The sequence below is a fragment of the Trichoderma aggressivum genome, assembly GCF_033847375.1.
Source record: "Trichoderma aggressivum f. europaeum strain CBS 100526 chromosome Unknown scaffold_029, whole genome shotgun sequence".
NCBI lineage: Eukaryota > Fungi > Ascomycota > Sordariomycetes > Hypocreales > Hypocreaceae > Trichoderma > Trichoderma aggressivum.
The window spans coordinates 412,953-439,009 of NW_026946395.1; the positions used below are offsets into that span (position 1 = coordinate 412,953).

At 52.7% G+C, this 26,057-nt stretch overlaps 5 protein-coding genes across 5 annotated transcripts; 3 read left to right on the forward strand and 2 right to left on the reverse strand.

Annotated features, from left to right (window-relative positions):
• Window positions 1–1,314: 1,314 nt before the first annotated feature.
• Window positions 1,315–4,194, forward strand: Triagg1_7040 (uncharacterized protein; the record flags this gene model as incomplete). Its single annotated transcript, XM_062901732.1, has 4 exons — window positions 1,315–1,405; window positions 1,477–1,603; window positions 1,679–3,309; window positions 3,383–4,194. The coding sequence occupies 4 exons, from the start codon at window positions 1,315–1,317 to the stop codon at window positions 4,192–4,194; spliced, it is 2,661 nt and encodes an 886-aa protein (XP_062754112.1).
• Window positions 4,195–6,543: 2,349 nt separating this feature from the next.
• Window positions 6,544–9,858, forward strand: Triagg1_7041 (uncharacterized protein; the record flags this gene model as incomplete). The annotated part of the gene is made up of 1 exon (XM_062901733.1): window positions 6,544–9,858. One exon carries the CDS (start codon window positions 6,544–6,546, stop codon window positions 9,856–9,858), a length of 3,315 nt encoding a protein of 1,104 aa, XP_062754113.1.
• A 550-nt stretch (window positions 9,859–10,408) lies between these two features.
• On the reverse strand, window positions 10,409–11,473 carry Triagg1_7042 (uncharacterized protein; the record flags this gene model as incomplete). Its single annotated transcript, XM_062901734.1, has 1 exon — window positions 10,409–11,473. One exon carries the CDS (start codon window positions 11,471–11,473, stop codon window positions 10,409–10,411), a length of 1,065 nt encoding a protein of 354 aa, XP_062754114.1.
• A 7,311-nt stretch (window positions 11,474–18,784) lies between these two features.
• On the forward strand, window positions 18,785–20,263 carry Triagg1_7043 (uncharacterized protein; the record flags this gene model as incomplete). Its single annotated transcript, XM_062901735.1, has 4 exons — window positions 18,785–18,914; window positions 18,971–19,242; window positions 19,501–19,626; window positions 19,721–20,263. 4 exons carry the CDS (start codon window positions 18,785–18,787, stop codon window positions 20,261–20,263), a joined length of 1,071 nt encoding a protein of 356 aa, XP_062754115.1.
• A 2,178-nt stretch (window positions 20,264–22,441) lies between these two features.
• On the reverse strand, window positions 22,442–24,207 carry Triagg1_7044 (uncharacterized protein; the record flags this gene model as incomplete). The annotated part of the gene is made up of 4 exons (XM_062901736.1): window positions 22,442–23,314; window positions 23,415–23,841; window positions 23,901–24,057; window positions 24,165–24,207. The coding sequence occupies 4 exons, from the start codon at window positions 24,205–24,207 to the stop codon at window positions 22,442–22,444; spliced, it is 1,500 nt and encodes a 499-aa protein (XP_062754116.1).
• Between the last annotated feature and the right edge of the window lie 1,850 nt (window positions 24,208–26,057).

A 26,057-nucleotide genomic window follows, 5' to 3' on the forward strand; every position in this document is an offset into this window, starting at 1 on the left:
AGGATCGACCAGCGTGGGCCTCCAAAACCGGGTTCTGGCAGCCCCAAGGGTATGACGAGATTGAAATTGAAAAGTTGCTCGTCTGCGTGTGACGCCCACGCTTCTGCCGTCTCCCCTCGGCCCACTAAAAGCACAGCTGAGCAGGGATCGCCTGCAAGCCAAGTTCAATATCAAGGCAAGCTAAAGGGCAGCCGGACAGGGGGGGCTGAACCCACAAGCCACGACCCCGTTGAGTTATCGAACGGTGACCCCCCATCCTGGGAAATGAGATTGGATGTGTTGAAACTCGGCTGCCGTGCGTGCACAGGAGAATGACGAGAGAGAAAATTTCAAAAAATTGCCGGGTCTTGGGGAGGACCAGCATTGGGGGTTTCTGGCTGGGTCTGGACTGGACGGGAGGAGGCGCATGCGAATAATTGCATATGGCGAAGCGGCAAAGGGTCTCAGCTTGCCGGCCTTGTCCTCCAGTCCGTGTCTCTGCTTCGTCCCTCTTTCTCCCACTCTCTCCCATCACTCGCTCACTCGCTATCGGTCGTCTGGTTACGGCCATCCGCTCGTTTACCGCCCAAGCCACATACGCACAAGCTCCAATCGCAGCTGGACACACGCAAGATTTTGGATCCGATCCCTCCCTTTCTTTTTCCCTCTCAAGCAGACAAGACAGCCTTTTATCGGCCCACATAGGCTAGATCGGCAAGTTGGCGCCGCAGCCGGGTCCTTGTCTGGCTGAGACAGTGACTTATTAGTGGCACGGCCAACTCATCAGGTCCAGTCCGCGAGGGAGAGAAAGAAAAAAAGAGAAGCACAGAGGAGAGGGACAAGAAAGCAAAAAAGCTAGGCACAGGAAGAGAAAGGATATACGACTAGTTAAGGGGAGCACAGCCTCGTGCCTTTTTCTTTTACAAGCGGAATACGCGTTTATCCATCGCTTCGGCACCCACTGCCGCTGAGGCCCTCGGAACTCGCCTTCCCTGTCCCGTCTGTGTCGCCATCGACAGATCGATTGTTGATCAATCAGTACTTTTGTACTCGTGCCTTTCGGTTGGTGTTATTAGACGCTTGTCTTTCCCTGATTCTCTCTCCACTTGGCACATCTCTGTCAAATCTCACAAATCCCTGCTTTGCCCACCACCCCCTTGAAGCTACTTGGAGCTGGAGCTGGCGCTTTGCACACGGCATTCCGCATTCACTTCGATTCGCACATTTTAATCTTTACACCAAGTCACGACGACGAGGCACCTCGAGCATCTTTCATAACAGCATCGAGCACCGTTTGACGCGCGCGGCAACGGCTGCGAGCACGACGTCGTCAAGATGGGCAACTTTATCAGTTGGCTCAACAAGAACCTGGCTCCCGACTCCAACCAGGGATCAGCGCGGGAATCGCAGCCAGAGTCAGCATGGGGTGAGTTCGAGCTTCACTGGATGAAAATATGCTGCCGATATAGGGCTGACTGAGCTTGCGTTTGATGATAGGCATGCTCGATACTCTCATTCCTGTATTGGTAGTGTCGTGTGTCTATATTGTCATCTTCTTATTCCTGAGAAGATCCCAGCGGCGCTACTATGCGCCGCGTACATATCTAGGCTCTTTGCGCGAAGAGTGAGTGATGCATCTCTCCATGTCAAGTGGAAAGTAAACAGGCGACAGACATGGAGATAAACTGACGCAATATAGTGAGCGAACACCAAGCGTACCCAGCAATCTGCTGACCTGGATTTCGGCCTTTTGGAAGATCCCCGATGCCTACGTTCTAACCCACCAGAGCCTCGACGCCTATCTCTTCCTTCGATATCTGCGCATCTGCTTCGTCGTTTGTTTCGTCAGCCTTCTTATTACCTGGCCCATCCTGTTCCCCGTCAATGCCACCGGAGGCAAGGGTCTCTCCCAGCTCGAGATCCTGTCGTACAGCAATGTCGACATTGAGACGCACAAGAACTACCTCTACGCCCACACCTTTGTTGGCTGGGCAGTCTATGGCTTTCTCATGTACATGATTACGCGCGAGTGCATCTTCTACATTAATCTCCGCCAGGCTCACCACATCAACCCCCACAATGCCAAACGAATCTCTGCCCGCACCGTGCTCTTCACTTCCGTTCCAGAGGAATACAACACCGAGGAGCGTATTCGTAGCATGTTCAACAACGTCAGGAGGGTCTGGGTCTGCGGCAAGACGGATGAGCTCGACGAGCTGGTGGAGAAGCGCGACGATGCCGCCATGAAGCTTGAAAAGGGCGAAATCGGCCTCCTGACAAAGGTCAACAAGGCTCGCATCAAGGCCACGAAGAAGGGAGAAACTCAACCCGAGGGCCCTGCCACTACCGAAGATGGAGATATTGAGACAGGCGACATTGCTTCACGCTGGATTCAGGACAAGGACCGCCCGCATCATCGTCTTGGCTTCCTTGGTCTTATTGGAAAAAAAGTCGACACCATCCTCTGGAGCCGCACTGAGTTGCAGCGTCTGATTCCCGAGGTCGAAAAGGCCCAGGCCGACTGGAGAGCCGGCAACAACGAGAAAGTCCGCGCTGTCTTTGTCGAATTTGAAACTCAAGGCGACGCTCAATACGCATTCCAATCCGTCACTCACCACCAGGCCCTGCACATGGAGCCCAAGGCCATTGGCATCCAGCCTGCTGAGGTGGTTTGGAAGAGCTTGTCCTTCCCCTGGTGGCAGGTTATCATCCGCCGCTACGTCGTCTATGCCTTTATTGCAGCTCTCATCATCTTCTGGGCCATCCCCGTCGGTATCGTTGGTGTGATTGCCCAGGTGAACACGCTGAAGAACATCCCCGGCTTGACTTGGATTGGTGATATCCCCAAGCCCATTCTTGGAGTGATTTCCGGGTTGCTCCCGGCAGTGGCTCTCTCCATCCTCATGTCCCTGGTCCCCGTCATCATGCGTCTCTGTGCCAAACAGGCCGGCGAAGTTACTCAGTCTCGCGTCGAGCTGTTCACCCAGAACTCGTACTTTTTCTTCCAGCTCATTCAGGTGTTTTTGATCCAGACCCTGACCAACGCAGCTTCAACGGCCCTTGTTCAAATCGCCCAGCAGCCGGAACAAGTCTTCAACATTCTTTCCGAGTCCCTGCCTACGGCATCTAATTTCTACATTTCCTACTTCATCGTCCAGGGTCTTACCATTGCGACTAGTGTCGTTACGCAAGTTGTCGGCTTCTTCATTTTTACGCTGCTGTACAAGTTTTTGGCCAAGACACCTCGAGCCATGTACAAGAAGTGGACCAGCCTCAGCGCCATTTCTTGGGGTAGCGTTCTCCCAGTATATACCAACATTGCTGTCATTAGTATGTTTCTGTTATTAAATTCCTTTGATATATATATATATATATATTAAACGCACCTGCTAACTTGTCATAGGCATCACGTATTCGGTCATTGCCCCTTTAATCCTGTTCTGGTCATCTATTGGTATGGGCTTGTTCTATCTTGCCTACCGATACAATATCCTGTTCGTCACGGAAACTCAAATCGACACGCATGGCTTGATCTACCCTCGCGCACTGAAGCAGCTGTTTGCCGGTATCTACCTGGCCGAAATCTGCATGGTTGGTCTCTTTGCCGTTTCCAAAGCTGCCGGACCTGCAGTCCTTATGGGCATCTTCCTCGGCTTCACCATTCTGTACCACCTCACCCTGTCGCGAACCCTTGATCCACTTCTCTTCGGCTTGCCACGGAGTCTCCAGGCAGAGGAGGAACTTGTCCAGCTGCGCGCCGCCGGCAATGCAACTGGTACTAGCATTGAGGAAGGCCTGGCCTCCAACAATGTCTCTCACGATGCCGCTACCGACAAGGCCCAGGAGACTAAGAGATTTCCCATAGACGCATCTGGAAAGCAGGGTAACTTTATTCTCAAATTCCTCAAGCCTTGGGTATATGCGGATTACGCCACATTGCGCGGACTGTTCCTCAAAGAAGAGCACTTGGCGGAGCCGATGCGGTACGCCGATGAAATCGAGGCCGAAGCATTCTTGCCACCATCCGTCTCAAGCAGGACTCCCATCCTTTGGATCCCCTCGGACCCTGCGGGCTTGTCCAAGCAGGAGGTTGCTGCTTCAAGCAAGATAATCCCCATCACGGATGAAGGCGCAACGCTCGACGAGAAGAACCATGTTACGTGGGATTCCGAAGGTGCTCGACCGCCCATCTGGGAAGAAAAGATTTACTATTAGGCGACTTGATACTCGATACCCCCTGCAGTTATTTTTTTATTCTGCCTGCAGTGCGTCTGGCTTTTTTTTATTACTCTTGAATTTTGACGGTTTAATTAAGACGAAGGGAGAGACAATGATATTCTATTTACGGTCGTATGGATAGGACTGAGCATGATATCATCTGGAGAGCGCATGGACGAGAGAGGAGCACAAGATTCATGTTAGACGAGGGCAGTTAGTTTGTTGTACCTATTACACGTAACTGGCCAGGACACGCAGGCCATGTGCACCCTTCTTTTTGCTTGAATTCGTAATGCCGAATAGAAATAGTAATTGTGAACAAGGACGACGCATGTCTCAGTTGACGCATTGATGTTGTCTGACTTTGAGCCGATACAAAGCACAGACAAGGACAAGACAACTGGAAGAGATTCAGGTTTTGCTCTGCCGCGTGTTCCCTGCTAGTCCAACGGTGGCCCGGCGGTTCTAGGCTCTCGTCATTTCCCGGGTGGGGAGAGACGGAGAAGAAGATGCGCGTCAGCACGAGCAGCTGATTACAGTCATAGTACGAGTAGTATAGAATATCAGAGAGAGGACAGAGTAAACAGATGTCTCGTCGAGAGCGTCATATCGAGATACTAGAGAGAGAACGTCCAATGACATCGGGTCGGGCTGCAACTGCACATCATCTGCACGCCATTCTCCCAGCCATCTTTTGTTTGACAGCAGCGGTTTCGATTGGCTGCCGCTCAGGCTGTTTCGGTGTGGCATACGGGAGTTATGGAGTACTATTAATGCCCCCAGCCCCTCGTTGCATCACATGTGCTGATAGGAGGCAGGGCCGCGATTTGCCCAAAGGAGCAGTTGGACTTGATAACAGGCAATGCTGATGGCGAGAGTGAGAGAGTGGCTGCGTATTACAGTAGAATCAAGGCAGCAGTTTTGTTTCTTTGTTGATGGATATTCATGAGTGTATTTTTAGGTGTTTGAGTATAGAATGAATTCTATTGATAGCACGATCGCACGTATAGCAGTAGACAAGAAAATCTCGCTGATGGATGGTGATCCCCAATCTGGGGCGCTAGCATAATAACGCCGTGCCCCGCTAAGCCGTGGTGGGAAAAAGAAAAAAGGCCAAGCTTTGGTTGCTCCCGGCAACGGCGGTAGGACAAGGACAACAAATGGAGTTTGTGTGGGGGGATGTGAGGATGATGAGAATTGACGGGCGAGTTGATGGGTGTCAGATGAGATGGATGATGATGTTTATAAACTGAATATGAATACAATAATGCTTGTATGAGTACCTATAATGAATGATTATATCCATGTTTTTATACTTTTTCTTATGACAGCGGCAGCTTAAAAGTGTGATAGATGAGAGTGTCTTGAAAAGCGTACGTAGCAATCTTGTTAAATTAAATCGACGTTGCAGCGGCTCCAGCACCTGCTAGCAGCTTTTAATGGTCAGCGGCTAAGGCTAGGCCTCGCTTCGTGCAGCTCGACCCACGGAAGCAACGGTCGTCTGCCGCCTGCAGGTGCACATGTTAGCTCTTTCCCTCGCCTGTATTCGCCGGACTGGTTGACTGGCTCCTGCCCCCCTTGTTGACAATCCCAGTCTGTCAAGCAACCCGCGTGCTGCGCCTTCCTTCTGTTGCTACCACCTAGGTACAGTAGGGCAGGACCTACCGTTACATAGTCGTACTGCTGCTGCTGCTGCTGCTGTTGCTGTTGCGGTTAACGGGCCACCGCTAAAGCCGGGGTGCAGCCCACCGCTTTGCGCGTGTCTTTTTGCCCTTCCAAGCTCTGTGCTATTGCCAGCGCCAAAAGGGTCCCTGCATCTTTGCAAGCCTTTGGCCAACTCTCGCGGCCGTGACAGAAACAGCTTCAGCTTTGTTGTTGGTTGAGTCGAGCTGGAGCAGAAGTAGCTGACCTAATATTTGGTGAATTTTTATTCTTTTTCACTTTTATTTTTTGCTTCATCTCTTACAAGCTTCCCATCTCAACTCGCATTGTGAGACCCTGAGAGATTGAGGCTCTCGGATCGGACCCTCGACTCCAGCTTCGCCTACTGCTACTGCACGTTCCTCGATCGTCTGTGGGGGAGCTGCTGCAGCACCACTATTTACTCGGCAGACGCGGTGGATGCGATTCCAAACCGACGACTGGCGCGGACGACCTCGAGAAGAGCAGAAAATAGCGGACGGCAAACGACACCCACGATAGCGACAAGGACAAGGCTGCGAGGGATCGACATGCCACGATGATATGATCGACAAGCGAACAAGGCAAACGATCCCAGGGAAACACTAGGAAAAAAAAATTCAATCAGGGAGACGGGAGTGAGAGATCTCAGTGCGAACCCAATCAATGGCCGTACCACCAGCGCCGTTTGCTCGCGGACGCGCGCAGCCGCATCGCGCAACACCAGGCCTGGCGCGATCGAGTCGCTTCATCTGGTCTGCAGCTCTGCTCTTGGGAGCTCCATTGGTGGCCGCCGCGCATAGCTTCCCCTATGTTCCCACCCAGATTCTCACGCCTGATGCGTGCTTCAACCAGAGCGCGTGCCATGCCCCAGACATCGCTTACATCTTTACTCAGGACAGCGACGACAACGTGCAGTTCCTGTCGCTGAACATCTCGAGCACGGTTGGAACGGACACCAAGCTGAACCCCGTCACGACGAGCCTGCCCTTTGTAGGCGGAGACAATTCGAAGAACACGGCATTTGGCGCAGTAAGAACAGAAGAGGGCGCTGTGCTGGTATATGCAGGAGAATGCGACCAAGGGCCAGGAACCGTGTGGACATATGGGGAGGGAGCGGCCGCCGGGGGTAACGGCGACGCGGCCTGGGAGAAGCACGCGACAATGTTGGGCAAGTCGCAAAAGAGCACATCGTCAAGAGGACCGTATTTTCTAGGGGGAACAATCGCCTTTTCCGGGACGCTGGCTCCCCTATTGGACGAACCGACAATATACTCCTATGGTGGCATGTGTGATACGCCGTCGGATAGCTCGAAGAAATGGCAGTCTGAGGCGAATTACACCACCGGCATGATGGCTCTCACTCCAGCCGACAACAGCCCTTCGTCCAAGTCGTATGCTCAGGGCACTGCCTCAAACTCTGGGCCCAAGACGCCCATTGCCGGCTTCAGTCTTACCGCGCTGCAAAGTTCGATGAGCAACAACTCTGGAACGGTCACACAGCAGACCGCGTACGTCATCATCGGCGGTCATACCAAGCAAGCTTTTATCAACATGAGTACCTCTGCTGTGTGGAATCTCCCCGAGGAGTCATGGTCATACGTCAACGTCCAGCAGTCGACCGACAGTCCCGATGGCGTGGAGAGTCGATCCGGCCATACGGCCACTCTAAGCCTGGACGGGCGTTCCATCATCGTGTTGGGAGGTTGGGTCGGCGACGTGACAAATGCAGCGGAGCCACAGCTCGCCATCTTGGAAATGGGCCAGGCATACGACTCGTGGAGATGGACCATTCCCAAGCAACAGCCGGATTTTGGAGACTCCGGCATCTATGGGCACGGCGCGGCTATCCTGCCGGGAAATGTGATGATGGTGTACGGAGGTTGGCAGATTAGCGATTCGGACTCGTCAAGCAAGATGAAGCGACAATCCGGCGTCACCACATCGCCGCAATTCTTGAATTTGACCGACTTGACCTGGGCGACGACCTACAACAATCCTACTCCCGCCGAGCCCGATGGCAAAGGCCCCCATGCCTCCCCCACCCCAACTGCTAATCCATCCGATGATTCATCCAAGGCTAAGATTTTGGGATTAAGCATTGGATTTGGGATTGGTGGCGGGCTGGTTCTCCTTGTTCTGGTCCTGGTCATGTTCTTCTGCTGGCGTAAGAGGCAGAGGAGGCGGGCTGCCCGTGAGGAGACAATCAGGGGTATGGCTCAGGATGCCAGCATGTTTATCCACGACTCTGTTGACATGACGGAGCGACCAGACACTTACCCCTGGGGTTATCGCAGCTGGTACAACAACGGGCAGGATCCATATAGCAGTAGTGGAGATGATCGATCCATGGGGTACGAGAGCCTACGCGGCTCATATGGCGGCTATGCCCCCGTCGTACCAGGTGTTGCGAGGAAGCCAGTGTCTAGACAGATTCGTGGCGGTTATATACCGGCGAATCAGCTGAATAGCTTTGTATCTACTCCAGGTCAAATCCACCCTATCATGGAGGATGAGGAGGAGGACTTGGCCTATCAGCGTGTCAATCCTGTCGAGGCCACCACACCGACGTCAGACGCATATTCCGATCCATTCCTGACACCGACAGTTGCCATTGCCTCGGGGGGTCTGCCAGTGTTCCAACCTCCGCCCCCTGGCCAAAGCACGGCTGGTCCAAGCACAGATGGCCCCTTTCAACACGATCCGGATGTGCAAGATTGGGTGTCCGATGTTGACGCTGCGGACGCTATGCTGGCCAGGTATAATAGTACTCGAGCACAGGGCCGTGGATCTCCCACACGGCGAAACTCCCAACGCTCGTCCGGCGCACGAGAAGACGATCTTCGCACCGAATCAGCTCTATCCGAATCAAATCGCAGTGCGGGAGATGGCCTGGGTCGATCTAGCTCCGGCCGATGGTCCGCCATTGTTACCGGGGGCCTCTTTGGAGGTTCATCGGCACCTACCACAGAGCCGGGCAAGCCTGGTAGCTCCTCTTCCAGCAGCTACAACACGGCGAAATCAGGATTCGGCGCGTTGCAAGCAGAAGGCCCCAACCTGCTGCTCGGCAGGACAACGCCATCAAGTCCATTTGAAGATGACGAGTTACAGCCCAGCTCGCCGTCGAAATCCAAGCCGCCTCGACGAAGCTGGCTAGGTTCACTGAGACGTGTTTTTTCTGGCTCAGAGTCCACCTCGGGAGACTTGTCTGTCAGAGATAGATCTCCTCAGCGAGAGATATCGACAGACATGCTGAGTCACGATTACGAACCCCCGCTTGCAGCTCTTGGTAGCGAGCTTCTTCGGAGAAAGCAAGGTCGCCAAGACTGGGAGAGTGGCGAGGGCAGCGGTGCTCAGGAAAACGAATGGGATATCGAAAGAGCCGTGGAGAATCGCCTCGTACAAGTCATGTTCACCGTCCCCAAGGAGCGCCTTCGCGTCGTAAACGCCGATGATCTTGACGACGGGACGAGTACTGATGAAAGACAGCCCCTTCATATGCCACAGACAGCAGAGCTTATTGACATGGATAAACGGTTATCGATGGTGACTCCTTCGCTTCGCAGCGGCAGCAAGCTTAGCTCTCATCTTGATGACGAGGGCGGAGGCGTGCCCGTGGACCAAGGCGATCGCGATGACGGCTTCTTGAGAATCAACCAGGACGATTATGAAGATAGGAGCGAGGGAAGTGAGAGAGGCGAAATGATTGAACGGCCGCTTTCGGTGGTGACGGACATGTCGAGACCGCTCTCAGTAGCGACGGATGTCTCGTTTGCTAGGTCGGCGAGCGTTTACACGGCAGAAGCCATGACGTTTGAGCGTCCCAAGACGAGAGTGCTGCAAATGGTGGACCGTATTGAGAGCCAGGGCAGTAGTCCGACCAAAGAAGCCAGTCCGTCGATCAGCAGGTCAAACACACCGGCGATACGGAGTGTCAAGAGCAAGAAATCATTGCGAAGCGAAGATCTCAGACGGCAATAAGGAGGAAGGAAATGGGATATTGGGATTTTTTTTTATAAGGGTAATTTGAGGGGTGTTTTATAAGCGGGGATCTGCATACGGTTGGGAGACATTGGAGTTTGTTACCGCATCTTCTCTCGTTTTGCGAAAAATTGTAACTGAGCGTTCTTTTTCGTTTTTTTTTTGGATGCTATTTTCTTGTATATAGCCTAGGATAGGATGGCGGGAGGCGGATGGACGGGTGGGATGGATTTGGCTGGCAGATGGATGTATGGGAGAGATTGAGCAACGGATCTAGTTCGATGCCGTGTATGTATGTATGTGTGTATGGGTATATACGAGTCCCTTCGTTTTTGGTTTGGTTTGGGTTATCCAAGAGATTTGTATCTAAATTCCAAGCCGTGCTCTACCCTGGTAGTGTACAGTGCACAAGCTTCGCGTGTAGTATATATATATCGGTGTTCTCCGTACGTGGACGGTATGTATGCAATAGTCGATCCAAACAACAAACGCCATGTCTCAAGTCAAAGAATGCAAAAAAATCTATCTTATCAATGCCGTGCAACACCCATCACTTTAGCCAAACATTCCATTTCAAAATCGTCTTAATCAGCTTCTTGCCCGGGAAATCGATGATGACAACGCCCACCCGCGCCTCGTCAACATTGGCCGACGCATCCTCGAGATACTGCCCCGTCATGTCGTTCATGCCCTGGATCGTCCTGTTCATCGGTCCAGCCGCAGCTTCGATGGGGAGCACGCCCACCGAGGCGGACGTATGCGCCAAGTAGAGGAAGCGGTTATCGTCCGGTGCCAGCGCGGCGTTTTCGAGAGCGTCGCGGATGGCGTTCCATTTCTCGGAAAGGTGGTAGACGTCTGGGATGATCCATAGATCTTCGAGGACCATCTCGGGGCCTTCCCAGCGGAGACCGTACGGGCCATTGCGAGCGTCAAAGTTTTGCAGGATGAATATCTTGGAGCGGAGGGCGCCGAGGGTAGGGATGGGAGCGGCGAATTGGTATTTGTGGAGGTGCTTCGCGGAGCCGGGCGCGGTGGCGGGGGAGGAGAAGTGGTGGTAGTTGAAGGCGTCTTCGAAGGAGATGGAGTTGTTGGAGCCGACGGGGTTTCCTTCCTCCTTGAGACGCATGATGACCGTCTCGGAGGGATGGGCGTCGAGGAACGCGAAGACGTCGAGGAGGACCTGTTGGTATCCGAAGCCGGTATACCCATTCGCGTGATAAATGTGCAGCTCGTCATCCCTCAGCCTCGCCCTGATATCGAGATATCGCAGCCCGCTGTTCAACTGCATGCTCAGATTCCAATTCTGGCACTGCAGCTGCTCCGACCCAATCTCGTACGTCATGGTATCGTGGGTTCCGGGGATGCTCAAGCTGGTGAGGCGGACGTCGTCGGGAATCGCCGCCATCCAATCCGGATGCAGGTCGTCGCCGGCGTCGAAGCTGTAGGCAGACCGGTAGCCTCTGTAGCATGTCGCGCCGACCATGCATGGCGCAATGGCGAGGAGCATGTAGAAGAGGGCCATTGCGCCGAGGACGCAGACGGCCATGAGGACGGGGAGCTGGCGGCGGCGAGGGGCCGGCTTGAGGGGCTTGAGGGGGAGGGATATGGCGCCCATTGTGAGCGGTGGAAGAGAGGATGCGATGGTGTAACAGGTGTAACCGCTGGTTGGGGATGAGTTGCGATCGCGAGACAGCCGATGGAGAGTCGAGATCGAGATAGGGATGGTTGACTCAGACCAGGCGGCAGGCGGTCACATGCGCGACCCGCATCGAAGGAGATTTGCTGATGTATTTTTTTTGTTCCCTTGCACAAATGGCAATGCAGGTTTCACAGAAGGTAATATAATGCTGATGGATTGTTTGTTTGTTTGCTGGTAAAGTGACATGCGACGTGATGCGATTGCGACTGCGATGCCGCGCGTAGCCGGTGGTTAGACTTGGATTTGGACTTGGACTTATCGGGACCCGAAGATGCTCCGCCATCTCCCAGATGCCGCAAATGTGCAGTAATCGGTCATGCTAGCACCGGCAGTCATCAACAACACTCGAGATTGGCGGTTTTCCTTTGAGATGCCCTCAATGCCTGTTGTCAATGCCATAGTGCCACAAACGCAGCCAAAAAGTATAAAATAGCTCATGTCAAACAAGGGCTTTTTCTTTTTTTATGACACTTGACACCCGTTGCCAAGGTCAAATCAAGCACTGGCTTATCAGGTTGCGCAACTCAGCCCACGTGTAACAAAGCCCATCCCATCAGCCACCCTGCCAAACTCGCTCCCGTCTGCCACTCCGTATAATAATTACAAACTTCATAAACGTTAGTTTCTCTCAGAAACTAGCTAATAGGCCTTACCGTCATAGCAAACAGACAATTGTGGCAATTTCATCTTACAGTCTTGACACACGCCTGTTTGCCAATTCGAAAAGCCAATGCGTATGCGTATGCGTATTCAAGCCGCGTCAACCTCCAGCATCTACAAGCATGCACGGCGTATCAGATCTCACTTACCCCTTTACTTTCTCAGAGTCGCATAGTTGATTAGGTTTACGAACCAAGTCCCCATACGGCAATTGCGGCGCGACGTGGCTTTCGGTACGGTCAACTTCATCCCGCTAGACCTTGTCCATGTTCAACTCCTCATCCTCTCACAGGAACCATGTAATATATACCACATCACACCGAGGCCCGCGCAACAGCAACAACTGTATACTTTTCTCGTGAATCGCAGTGCTTAGTTGCCCGTCCAAACATTGCCAACAGCCACGGCGCTACCGCAGCTTAGAGCCGTCAATAGTCCCAGCGGCTTCTCGTATTCGCGGGCGTTGGGCTGGCGCGGCGCGGGGGGGGGTTTTCAGCTCCGGGTTTTGTGGACAAAGAAAAATCTGTTGCCATATTGGGCCCGTTCCTTAGACTTTGCATGCGTTAGGGATGGACCCTGGAGCGATCAAGCCTCGTTGGCAGCACGGGCCGTTTCTGCGTGTGTCGAATGTCAGGTAGTATCAGGATAATAGGGGCCGAAAGCTCGCAGGTTGGCCTCCGGGTTTCTCGTCAACTCCGCTGGGGCTGAGGCTGAAGAGCCAAGCCCTCAACTCCAACTCCAACTTCAAGCATCCGTCAACTCCACTCCGGGCCGTGGACTCGTACAGTACAAGTACACACTCGGGATGGACTTTACATGTGATGGGTTAAGAGTGAGTATCGTAAACTCGCGCTGTACCATGAGCAAAATAGAGCAAACGTGCAAACCGGAATCGGGACAACAAGGTTGTCCCCGTACCCACAAGTCATACTCAAACGTCCTTTGGGCTTGAACACATGCAAACATGCTCATGACGGCGTAAAGCTTCGTCTCTCATGGTAACCGTGAGAAGCCAAGGCCAAGAGAATCAAAGTTTCATACCACTGTGGACTGGCTGACTCGGTTCGTTGTTGCTGGCGCTTTATTAGGGCTGCTCCAGACTTCTTGAACGTGGCCCGCCAGCAACGGAGCCGCTTCCTTTAGTTTGGAACAGTAGCAGTCACGCTAATATCAACGAAGGCTGGAAGAACTGGGCATAAGTCGCTGGAGACAGGTTGAGCAGCCAAATGGTCACCGCACTCGGCAGCCTGTGTGTCTGTGATGAAGGTCATACTTGTATGTGTATACCGTACACCCTCACCTCACACTGCCTGCGTGTGGAAACATGGGCCGTGTGGATATACGCACAGAGAGAAATCATCAACGTGAGGGCTTTCTGTCCTTCGGTCATAAACGATTGGCAGTCGTAGTCTGGCGAAAGAAAAAGCCCTGTGTTTGAAACACCCGTTGCGGCTGCTCCCAATATTAGCGACGATCCATCGTCCTAGCCTGTCGATCTCTCGACCTATAGATCGGCAAACGAGGCGTCATTCTGTGGCGCAAATGACCAAGGAGTTTTCAATTCTCCTTTTCTTTGGTCCAACGATAATCTAGAACCTTTGCCATCATTCTCCTATTTTTATCTTCTCATCTCAGCTTGGCATACGCTGCTAAGAAGGGGATGGATGGGCATTAGAGTTGGCACTTTCTCAATACGACGCGGCAGAGATCCACTGGGGTTTAGATGCTGAACAAGAATTACGCCTGCTTCTCAGGGACGGGCACGTAGCTATGTCCTCGATACAGCCATCTGCCGTACGGAGCAAGAGTGTGCGCATAACCTATCCCGCAGTGTGTTCAAGACAAGTGAATCGTACGATGCATGTATCGTACGTATTAGCGGCGCGGTACCGGGTCGACCGCTTATCAGCGCCGATCACTTGAAAGACCAACGCCGTGACATCCGACACAAAAAGTGCAAACGCATCAGTCTCACCACCGGTAACAACACTAGGCTATCAGGTTGTCTTTGCGTCACCGCAGAGTCTTGCAACACCTGCAGGGTGGTGTCCAGGCTTGAGACCTATCCGTCTTCCCATTCGAAAAGCTGCATATTTGGGAGGTTGGGATGGGGAGGTTGGGATGAGGGGGAGAGACGAACCGTGGGGGGAGTATCATTGCGATTGGCCAATGCAAGAAAGCAGCCCTCCCGGAAGAGACTTTGAGAATCTGTGGCTGGACGTGAGGACGCGTGGATTGTGTTTGCGGGGATGGTCTGGTTTATTTTGCCGAGAGCTGGTTCCTCTTGCAGGAGGCATCGAATGAGCTTTCAGACCAATGCATGCGGGGAACAGACGCCGCCGCCGTGTTGATAGGTTCTTTAAGCTTGATCCATGTGCTGCATTTTGTCTGCACCCACAGACCCCTACCGCTTCACGCCCATCGTGCACGAGTGCATATCACGAGCAGTCGATGCCGTTTGGACCGTTGCAGCGGATGCATCAGTACGAGGCGGCTGAAGTAAAAATAGCACAACTGAGGCGAGTTGTATTCCAGAAAATCGATCCGTTTCGTCAAATTCGCTTCTCAAGGTAAAGATTCGATGGGGTCGAGCGTGGCCCACCGGCATGAGCGAAATCAAGGCTGCGGCGTGGGGTCTGTTGTCTCCGATATGGCCAGACAGGGCTGCTTCTCAAGGTACTGTACTTGTACTACTCACACTTATCAGTGAGCAGTGCCATGTCAGATATCGGCAATTCGATATTGGCCTTGCCGCCGAGTATCATCGAGACGGTCATGTGCAAGTAGAAGTTGGCGGCCACATGTTGTTATACAAGCAAGGCCGTCTCCTTGCCAGCAAGTGTCACTATCTGTCTCTTTTGCAGCCGGCCAGGCATCTGAAGAATTATCGACGTCCATGTCCTCAAGAGGCGCCGTCGCTTTGGATGTTGCTGCGGCAGCTGCTTGTAACAAGCATCGATCGACTCCTACAGGGGGCCAAAAAAAAAATGGACTGTAGGAGAAGCTTTCTCTGCGGCAGAAAACGAGGACAAACAGATCCGGCCAAGCCCAGGATGCGGTACCACCAACCCCACTGCCAACCACATCCCGGTCCTTGCTTTCCCGCTCAGCCAGAATTATATTCGTCATGGACCCGAGAAATCTTTTTTGCTGCCGGTGCGAGGCGTGGACACACCTTGGAGCCTTCCCCTGATCGTCCTAGAGCAGCCTGTCTCTGGATGGATCCGATTCGAAAGAGGACGGGTCCAAGGCAGGAAATAGTATGTTGTAGCGCTGTTTGTTATCTGTTACCAGGGCACACACATTGGCATTGTACTTGATGGATGCCTTAGACGGCAATCCATCACTTGGAAAGCCTTTCCACCTCGAACCGCGTGATCCGTCCTTCGTATCGCATATCAATCAGCGTGCTTCGTATGCAGTCCCGTCCTCGATCCAGGTCCCCCGTACATGCCCCGAGCGGTATAGCGCAGTCAGGCATGTACAGACGTCCGAAGCGAATGTGCGTATGCGTGCGTGTGTGAGTGGACACATGTCCATGGTGGAGATTTGGCTGCTGCAGTCTTGGCTTGGCCACAGCTGGACATGGATCGATGGCAGTCAAAAATCGTCAAGGGTCAGGGCAAACCAACCGCGACGTGCGCTGGGCCTCAGCGTCATTGGGCGACTGGGCCACACTCAGGCCGAGGGCGGTTACTCCGTACGAGCAGCAGCCCACACGCCGTCATCTTTGCCTCGTATTCGTCGGCCACAGGTGCAGAGCAGTTTCGTATTGTCTCGTGCTGTGACCTTTTTTTTTTTTCGCACCTTTCTGCCGGGTCCGTATGATCCGTAGTTCGTTACTGGGCTCTTGGCTCTGTGCGGCCATCGTGACCCTTTTTTTTTTTGTCATTCGGCGTGCTGGTGGAAGAAGATTTGGGGTTTGATTTTGAATACAGATTCTGGGTGATGTTTTGTAAATGGTGGGAGGCGAAGAGGAAAACAAGCGGCGTGGCCTGAATTGAATTCGAGCCTAAGGGAGCTTCAATGGCACCTTCCGCTTCGCTCTCGCCACCTCGTTCTAGCACCATTTGAAGGCTTGAGTTGGTGCTTGTAGCTGTACAAAGGCGAAAGACGGGACGGACACGGCGCTGCTGACGGTACGTACCGAAAGTTGAGCGCCATCAACCATTGTGTCCATATCTGGGCTCCGTTTTGCTGAATCTAGTAGTTGTCTAGGTAAGGTAAAAGCGGTTGTTGGACTTGATAGCGGAAGATTTCGATGAGCCGGGGCAGATGCGCCGTTTCAGTTGGCGAAGCTGGAGCTCCGAGTAAGTACATGTCTGGTGTCAAGCAGTTTAGTACATATTAGTAACAGTACTGAAGTCGATGGTGATAAAGCCATGACAAATGGGGGACAGCATCACACGCTGTGAATGATCATGATGTTATGAGATCCCGGTGATGCAACGTTTTATGCAGTCTCTGCCCTCATGGTCGCGTCATAAAACCGCAATGCAGCAACAACAGGTATTAATGCATTATGCGGTCCATAGTACACAACATCCAAGACTTTCCATTCGCCTCCCCTTGCCTTGCACGTTGCTGTAGTTGGATGGATGTCCAGTCCAGTACCTTTCTCAGCCACAGCCGGCGTACGAGCACGTTGACATCCATGGACCAGTACATGTACAGTACATATACAAACCTCGACCCTCGTCCGGCCGTATAGACGACCGGGTTAATTCATTGAGCAAGATCGCCGCCTCGATCGCAAACGGACCACCAGAAGCAGCAATCCCATCCACCTGGTTCCCTCGAACGAGTCCTGCCAAAACAACGCACCAACTGTGGCTTGACTGCGACTCCAGCCCACGGCCTTTAGCAGCCTCTAGCGCCCTTAGCAGCGTCCAGCAGCCCTTTAGCCTGCTGGCCAGATGCCGCCATCTGCTGCCCCGTAGCCCGTAGCGCCCCAGTGACGCCATGGGGCCAGGGGTTGCGACGGGCTAGCGTGGCGTTGCTCTTCCCTTTACGAAGTACCGGTACGGATTGGCAGTTTGGCCTCGAAGGGCAAGGAGACTTGGGAACAGCCAGATGCGGAACAAGACCTGAACAGAACAGCTCTGTCCCGTCTCTATCTGGTAAATACGGCAGGGTACTAGAAAATTAAAAACTAAAAACTGATCAAAGAAGTCTATACTAATTGACACCATTATCATTATCATGCACTGCGGCTCCTCTTTTTCCCTCTTCCTCCACAGCATCTGCTGCTTGTCACTCACGCCATCCCTCCATCCATCCATCCATCTCCCCCCCCCCCCCAGTCACCCCCCGTCACTTGTCACTGCAGCGCTCGGGCCTGATCTCCCCGGGGTCTTCCATGCCTGTAGCCTGTAGCGACTGGAAGCCTGTAAAAAAGGCCTGCAGCCTGTCCACTACTGTACATGTACTCGTAGTACCTCCACTTGTACTCGTACTTTGCCATCCAGCACCTTGAAATCTCCAGACCTCTTTCTTCCTCCTCCTCTTCCTCTCACTTTCAACCTCTCCTCCTCTCAGCCTCCCCTTTTTGCGGCACAACAGCAACAGCAACAGCCTCGACCCGGCACAATCACAATCTCAGCATCACCATCACTATCATCACCATCGCCGACGCCTCCGTTAGTCAGAGCTAGACAGTCGCGCTCGTTTTTCGCCCGTCTGTCTCCAGCCACGCTCGGGCCGTCAGCTGTGATCATCCTCCTCCAGACCGGTTTGGCAGCTCGCAACAGCCCGCAACCTTGAAAAGGCAGCCTCGGTAGCCTTAGCTCGGGATATTTTCTCATCAGTCTCCGCTTGCTGGTCGCCCATCCCATCCTCCCTTTTTTTTGGTTTCTATTTCTTTTGTCTCTTATTCTTCTCTTGTTTATTTCGGCTTCGTTCTGGAAATCTTGGCATCCTGAGACAGATCGATCCTCTGTTGGGTGCTGCGAGCAGTCTTGTTTATTTCGTTGGTACTGCTCTACATCGTTCGGCTGTGTACGGACAGCACTCGCTTTTGGTCCTGCTTGCGTCTGGCCGCGCATTCCAGTCTGCTCCGTTACGGACTTTGGCCTCGACGATACGTCACACAGCTGTTATCGAAGCATTCCAGCCGTCGGCTTCTTGGCTCGCAAGCACGCCGTTGTGTCTCTGATTTCAACGCGAATTTCCCCAGACTTGAACCAAGACATCATCCACCCCGACTCGGCTGCTTCACTGCTGCTTCGAGTGCGATTTCGAAATATTATCGAGAATATCGATTTTGAACGATTCTGAAGCGTTAATCCGTTCTCCCGTCTCGGCCATTCAGCCTTTGTGCTGTCTACGGTTCAACAAACAACCGGCAGAGGTGGTTATGGCTTGTCACTAAAAAGCCTCCTGGATCGACAAAAAAAGGCCAAGGGAACCCCTCAACAAGGGATCAAAAGACGAGTCAGCTCAGCCAAACAAAAGTCACGTCGCTGAAGAATTTTCAACGGAACCGCCCTTGAAAACCTGCATGACCATTCAAGTCTGCAGCCTGAAAATCAACCATCTCCAAGACTCTTACTCTCCCAAATATCGACCATGGCCCCGTTGGGAGTCCGCACCCTGCAAAAGGGCTACATGCTTTTGCTGGTGTTGTCATTTTCCACTTGGATTTCTGCCATTAGCATCAACGTTTGTTCTAGTTTCAACACAGGCGAAACGCCATTGAGTAAGTTTGGCGCCTGGAGATGTAAACATGCGGCAAACCATCTAACCCTTTCGCAGACGTCAGCATATATCAAACGAATGGCCTTTGCGGAGGATTCTGTACCAAGAAGAATTACGCCTTTTCCATCACACAGCAAAATTCATGCTGGTGCTCCAACTACTTCCCTGACAAGGCCTCAACGGTTGACGTTAAGAACTGTAATGATCCTTGCCCGGCGTGGCCCTCGGAGAACTGCGGCGGCCCTGGATTATACGGTTATATCTTGTTAAACGAAGTCGCGCCGTCGGGCACCAAGACGGAACCGCCTCCAACATCAAGTCCAACTCAGGTGAGTCAAAGACTTTTGTTTTCCTGCCATGCTGCAGCCGTTGCACCCTGAACCAAACATGAATGTATGGCGCGAGAGCCGGATTACGAACTGGAGGCACAACTCTCTGCACGGCCACCACTCTATGTACTGCCTCTTCTTTGTCCAAAACTCCTTGTTCAATTGTTCTCCTGGGAAACCAGTGGGGGGTCAAATCCTTCTGGGGATTCAGGAGAACATCGTGAAGTGACCAATAGTGTGACTAAGACTGTGGTGCAGAGCACAGCTTCAACATCCGCTACAACGGCCTCCAGCTCCACAACTACTTCCACCTCCGCCTCCGCCTCATCCTCCTCTTCTTCCACATCAGAGACGTCGACTACTTCCTCGAGTAGCTCATCCTCTGTATGACTTGTCTCAGATGGCGGTTTGCACCGCGGATCTCTGAATGCTGACTTGATGCGCGGTGAGAGAGCAGCTCGGCTAACAAGTTTCCTAGTCATCGACCGATTCGTCGTCGTCCTCTTCCACCACCTTCTCCACCTCCACCACTTCCACCACGCCACCTCCTGGGCAGACGTCGGATAACAGCTCTCCCTCGCAAGACCCAAGCGGAGACAGCCAAAACGCCACACCGGTGAAGCATTCTGGACTGGGTACGGGTGCCATTGTTGGCATCGTGGTTGGCGTTGTTGGCGGCTTGCTCGTCCTTGGTGGTGCTGCTTTCTTCTTGTACCGGCGGAGACGACAAAGCAGGAACGACGAGTACCGGGACGACCCGAGCGTCAGAGGCAGCTCATCCGGCATGGTGGGATCGGTTCCCCCAGAGATGAGCGCCAACAGCGGCTCGCCGGCTTCGCCAGTTTCGGCCGTCAACAGAAACAGCACCATCCAGATCGATCCTCGAATGGACCCGTTTAAGCAAGGCCTATACATCCGCGGCAGCCACGAGAGTCTTAACACGATCCGCGACGATCATGACTATTCACGACGGATCCACCCCCCGGTGCTCCGGGCCACGAATCCAGACCCCGAAGATTGATAAGGCAGCCGCGTGCCTTTTTCTTTTCTTTCTTTCAACTCGTTTGTGTGCATACGTGGTTTCTTTCCTGGTTATTTGTGTCTTTTTGTCTCGCGCGTTGGACAGGTTTTTTCTTTTTTCTTTTTTTCCTTTTTTCCCTTTTCCTCTCTCATTTTAGAAAGATCCGAGTGTCATGATCACATATATGAAGTTTCGCCGTTCGGATTCGAATACACATGACAAAACAAAAGATTTCGGGGTCTTGTTGCCTTTCGAGATACCAGGATGGCGTTGGCAGCTTTTTCGTTTTTAAAGGCGGGAGGTGGGGGAAGCATGAGGCAAGAAATAGGGGGGTCCGCCAAATGGGATGTTTGTCGGCTCGGGAGTCGAGATGAGAAGAAACTCGACACCACGAGACGAGATTGCGACCGATGAAGGACCCCTGCGGAACTTGCGTCACGGTAATATATTGCACGGTGCAACTCACGGCATATTTCGTGCTCTAGTAATAATTGCGTCTTGGATTTGGGGGGGACGGCAGCCGACGTTGGCATAACTGGTGGCTTTTGACATAATGGAGTACGGGCAGGGAGGCGGCTCGCGGCAACAATTGGCTGGATAGCTGTACATATTGGAACACAAAGGGACATTGAGCAGATATAAAGCGTACACGGAATAGCGACGGTCCCCAGCGTGGCGGGATTCGCCCCAGCAGAACAAGTGCTGGATGAAAATATATTTGGTTTGAATCGCTGAATGAGTGTGTTAAGTATAAGTGATGGGGTTGCCGATTTATTGATGAAGAGCACTTGACTTTGAGGGAGGGTTGATTTGATGGCTTCATGGCGATGTGTCTATTATTCATCTCGCTTCATCGACAATAACTACCAGAGTTGACATATCCAGCAATCTCGCATATCTAAAGAACCATGAATTTGAACTTGTCACCTCCAAGCACAATGTCAGTGGTCGGATAAACTTTGAGGCGTCCGAAACCACACGGTATTGACACCCGACAAGTTTTCAACACACAAAAAGAAGTAACAAATTAACTTTTTCATCTCAATTGAACCGCACAACACAACCAATGATGGTCCCCCCAAAAAAGAAAAAAGGAAAGACTCGCAAAGAAGAAGAAAAGAAAGACTGGGAAAAAAAAGAATTCGTTGTCCTCGACAGAGACAGGATTCGAACCTGCGAGGCCGAAACCATATGATTTCTAGTCATACCCATTAACCACTCTGGCACTCTGCCTTGTGCTTATTTGTTGGAAGCATCGTCACTGATTACGCACTATAGACTATAAGCTCCACGCGCTATTGTAGTTCCCGTTTCGTTCTCTATTTCCGGCTGTTTGACGCTATTTATAGAAGTGTACCTACCTACTAAGTAAGGTATGTAAACAGACCCCTTGTTCGTTATTGCAGGACGGCGCCACTGGGGGAGCTAGACGGTGGGCCATGCTTTATCTGAAGCACACCGGCCCACTGGAGTTTACAGGTTGCCAGTCAACTCATGAGCAAGAACAGAGTCATATTCAATCATTAGTATCACAATGAAAAAAAAAGAGAGAGAGAGAGAGAAAGTAATCCAAATTGTTTCTATTTCATCATGGCATATTCGCCAGTAACAACTCCCCCACATCCACGCGATGTCATTCTCTCTCGTCTTTGTCCTGTCAGTCTCTCTCTGTCCCATCTATATACACTGCCCGCTCGCTTTTTTGCCATGTTTCTGAGCTGAACAACCAAATGAACAATGTGTGTGAAAATGAAAAAAAAAAAAAAATAAGCAAATGCAAATGGGGGGGGGAAAGATAAAAGAACCATCAAAATGATACATTCTCTCCCCTAATCTGCATCGGTGGGCTTCAAAGAAAAAATAAAGAGCATGACGAAATCTCGCATATATCAAAAACCCCAGAAATGCGTTATAAAAAAATTGTGGTGAAAGCAATAAAAGCATGAAGCAAAAAAAAATAAAACCCTTCAGCCACCTGTTGCGCCCTCCCTACCGTTGGTATCGTGATTTAAGACAGCCGTCATGAGTTGTGAATGAGATTTCATCTTTCCTTTGTCTATTTTGGGTTTTGGTTTTGCAAAAAAAAGAATCTCCTTCAGATTTTCATATTTGTGTTGGATTTTTTCTTTGTTTCGTCAACCTGGGTCTCTCTCCTCTGTTCCTCTTTGTTCGCAGGCCTTAAAAAGGCCGTGGTGGGCGCTGTGGAGGTGACTGGTCGTATGAGCTGTAGGGAGACTGCGCGTGCGCCGCGCCGCCGTATGGAGGCGGATCGAACGAGTATTGCTGCGAATCTGATGGATGATGGTAGACTGCAGGCGGCGATGGTCCCCTCAAGCCTGAGTCGGGGTTCGGTTGAGCATCGTAAATCAGGCCAACTCTCTCGTCGCCGGTCGGTGACATGATGCCGCCACTCACGCCGTGATATGCGGTTGTCGTCGGGTCTTCAAAGGCGGGATTGTATGCTCCCTGGGGCTTTGGCTCGTGCAGATTGCTCATGCTCAGGGCCTCGTCGTTGGAAGTGCCAAGCTTGTAGCTGACGTCCTCCTTCCGCCTCTTGACGCCGCAGAAGAGCCAGCGCATACCTCTGCCAAAGGCCTTGACCAGATCCCACAAGTTCATGGCATCCCACAGCGCACGAAGACCGAGGAAGCCACCTCTGTTCGGCAGAGCGGGCTTCTCCAGACCAACGGTGCCCTTTGACGCATCAGGGCTTGGGTAGAAGCCCGAAGAGGCACCGCGGCGATAGACTTGGTAGGGAAAGGCCCAGATGTGCAAGACAGAAAAGATGGCCATTTCGACGCAGAGCAAAAGGGCCGGGATGCCCACCTTGAGGTCCGGATAGGCGAGAACGTCGCCGGGCTTGACGATGTTGAGTGTCGAGGTGCCGACGGAAATGGCCGAGGACTGCCAAAAGGACAAGAAGACGACGAGCTTGATGGCGAGAATCTTCAAAAAGAGACTATGCTCGGCAAGAGGCTTCGCAAGCTGAATGTAAAATTGAATGAGGCAGTACATGGCAATGGTTACGGAAACGGCATTGATGACAAGAACCTATAACCACAACAGCCATCACGTTAGCCAAGTCACCAAAACGGCTTGTCAAGCCTGTAGATGATGTAATGTGAGGGCGAAAGGCGATTGGCCCGCTTACCCAGATGTGAGCAAAAACCGGAGAGTTGGAGCTCTCGCAGTAGCGACCATAGTGCTCAGTGAGGACGGCGGTAATGGTCATGGCAACGCGGATGAAGCAGTACTGGTAGACGCCTATCCAGATGATGTTGAACCAGGTGAGGCCGCTCTTGGGAGTGCGCCAGGGGCCCCTCTCTCCACCGCAGCATTTGGCGAACCAGTTGATGGGCAGGACCCAGCCCTGGATGGGGCGCAGGTTTCGAAAGAATTCCTTTTGCGTGTGCAGGTCGGGTGCAGAGTAGTGGCATATCAGGCCGAAAAAGGAGGCAATGGCAAAGGCCTCGTAGCAGTCTGAGATGACGGAGAAGTAGGTGGCGCGCCAATACCATTGCAGCTGCATGAACGAGGAGATGGCGTAGACGGGGATCATGAAGAGGATACGGATGATGCTGCCGACGATGGTTAGCCAGTTGGTCCACGCCTTGGACCATGTCAGGTTGCCGCTTACTGTCGTTGTTCCTTGGGCTGTGTGTAGTGCGTGGCGTGCATGGCAATGAGGTACAGGCTCAGCACAACGGCGATGAGGGTACATCCTGCCGAGATGACGCGGGCAAGGTCGTGGAAGTTGAGAGGTCCGGCGATCTTGATTTCGGATCCCGGAGAGACTGCTAGGGCGTTAGCCTTTGTGTGAAGGGTCCGGGCCGTCGTCGCGGGACAAGAGCAACGGGAGACGCATGACGGAGCTTTGCGCGGGCGGTGGGGAGAAACATACTCCTCATATCCTCCAACGTCGAGTTACACGTGAGATTGAACATTTTGGCGGACTGCAGCGTCAGGATGCAAACAGTCGTTGTTTTTGTTTCGTTTTGTGAGCCCACAGGGGGGCAATGGCCAGCTTGTTTGCCAGCAAATTGCGCACGGCCAACTCGACGTCGCCCTGGTTGGATCGATTCGTTGGTCGCCCGCTGTCCGCGGCAGTCGTGGCGTATCGAGGCGTGATTGTGCGATGCTCCTGGTTCTGGGTCTGGGTCTAGGTCTAGGTCTAGGTCTAAACAATGTTTGCGTCGTCAAGTCGTGATTTCAGTGGTGAGCCGTCGTCGTCGCCGTCGCCAGCAAAGATCCCCTTTCCTCCCTGCGCCTCTCGATGCGCCCTCTTCGGTTTCTCGGTCGCGAGTCGGCGGAAACCCCGGAGCTGTCTTGGGTTTGATTCGATTCGGATCCAGCCTGGGTCGAGAATTCTACGGGTCCACGTCCACGGAGAAAGGGAGAGGTTTCTGCGGGTTGGAATGCAGCCCGACAAGAGATGAGGTGGAAGCGAGCGTCTGTCTTGTTTGTCGCGCTCCCTGGCAGCGAGGACGAGACGAAGAAAGGATGCAACGAGTGGAAAGACCAAAGGCGAAAAGGAATGAAAAAGGAATGTCGCGGTGGATAAAAGATGATACGAGTAGGTGGAAGAACGAGAGCGATCGCCTGGGCTAAAAGAAATAAGAAAGCAGAACAAAGTGCGCAGGGCAGGGATTCAGGAACAAAAGAGAGAGGAAAGGGAAAACCATGTACCTACTCGTACCCCGACCAGGGGGCGTGTACATACGACAAGCTCAACGGGCTGCCATTTGTCACTTGGTGGATGGACGTCGGTTCCCGTACGAGGCGCTGCGAGACGTAATGGCAGGGCGCTAGGACGGGGAGTCGGGCGCTCTCGAGAGCCGCTGCAGCAGCGCATCTCCAGCGGCTGTTTTAGCAGCCCAGCACGCAGCACAGGGCATCGGATTGATTGCCAGTTGATATGTTGACTGAAATGGGATCCATGGGTTGATTCGCTACCTCGAGAAAAATGCATCCAGTCCCGTTCTGGCTCTAATCTTCACGTGTCACTCGTGCGAAGCTCTCATCAACGCAAACCTCTAACAAACAGACACTCTCACTACGCTTTTGTACATGGTATCGCATCATCAACCACCATCTCACCCTCACACCTCTCACACTCTCTCTCACACGCCCGCTAATAAACCCACAACGCTGGCGATTGGTCCCGGCAGGGGGAGGCTGAGTCTCTGCTGGTTCCCGTTTCAAGCAACTCTCTCGAACCCAAAAGAGGCGCTGGCATGTGTCTCCTTCTAATCCTCTAACCGCTAAAACACTAGCCCAGCACCGGTATCTGGCTTTGATTCATCCATGGATCCTTTCACGAGACGCACGACAAAACAAAGAGAAGAAGAAGAAAAAGAGTAGCCCGCTTTGATCCACCCCCCTCCCCCTCCCAGGGAAGCAAAAGCCAAGCGGGCTCCCTCCCGCTCACTCTCTCTCTCTTGTGGGACAGTACGAGTACACGTACAATGCGGGTTACAATCTTCCGCTCGCAAAGAGAGAAAGAGAGAGAGAGAAAGCCAATCAAAGGACACGGAGCCGGAGCCCGGAGTGCGGAGTACGGAATAAGACGTGCCTGTCCTGCTCCTGTTCCTGTGGCTGTTCCTGTTACATACGAGAATGCCAAGTCCTGCTGGAACTGGAACGCGCGTCAGAGATTCACCTCATTTTGCGAATTGCACCATGTTCATGTTTGCTTATTCAGCTCTGTGCCCCGTGTACCTATTGGGCACTCGACCTTGTGCATCTTGATGGACATTCGCAACTACCGTCCAGCCAACGGGCAGTGCATCTGTGA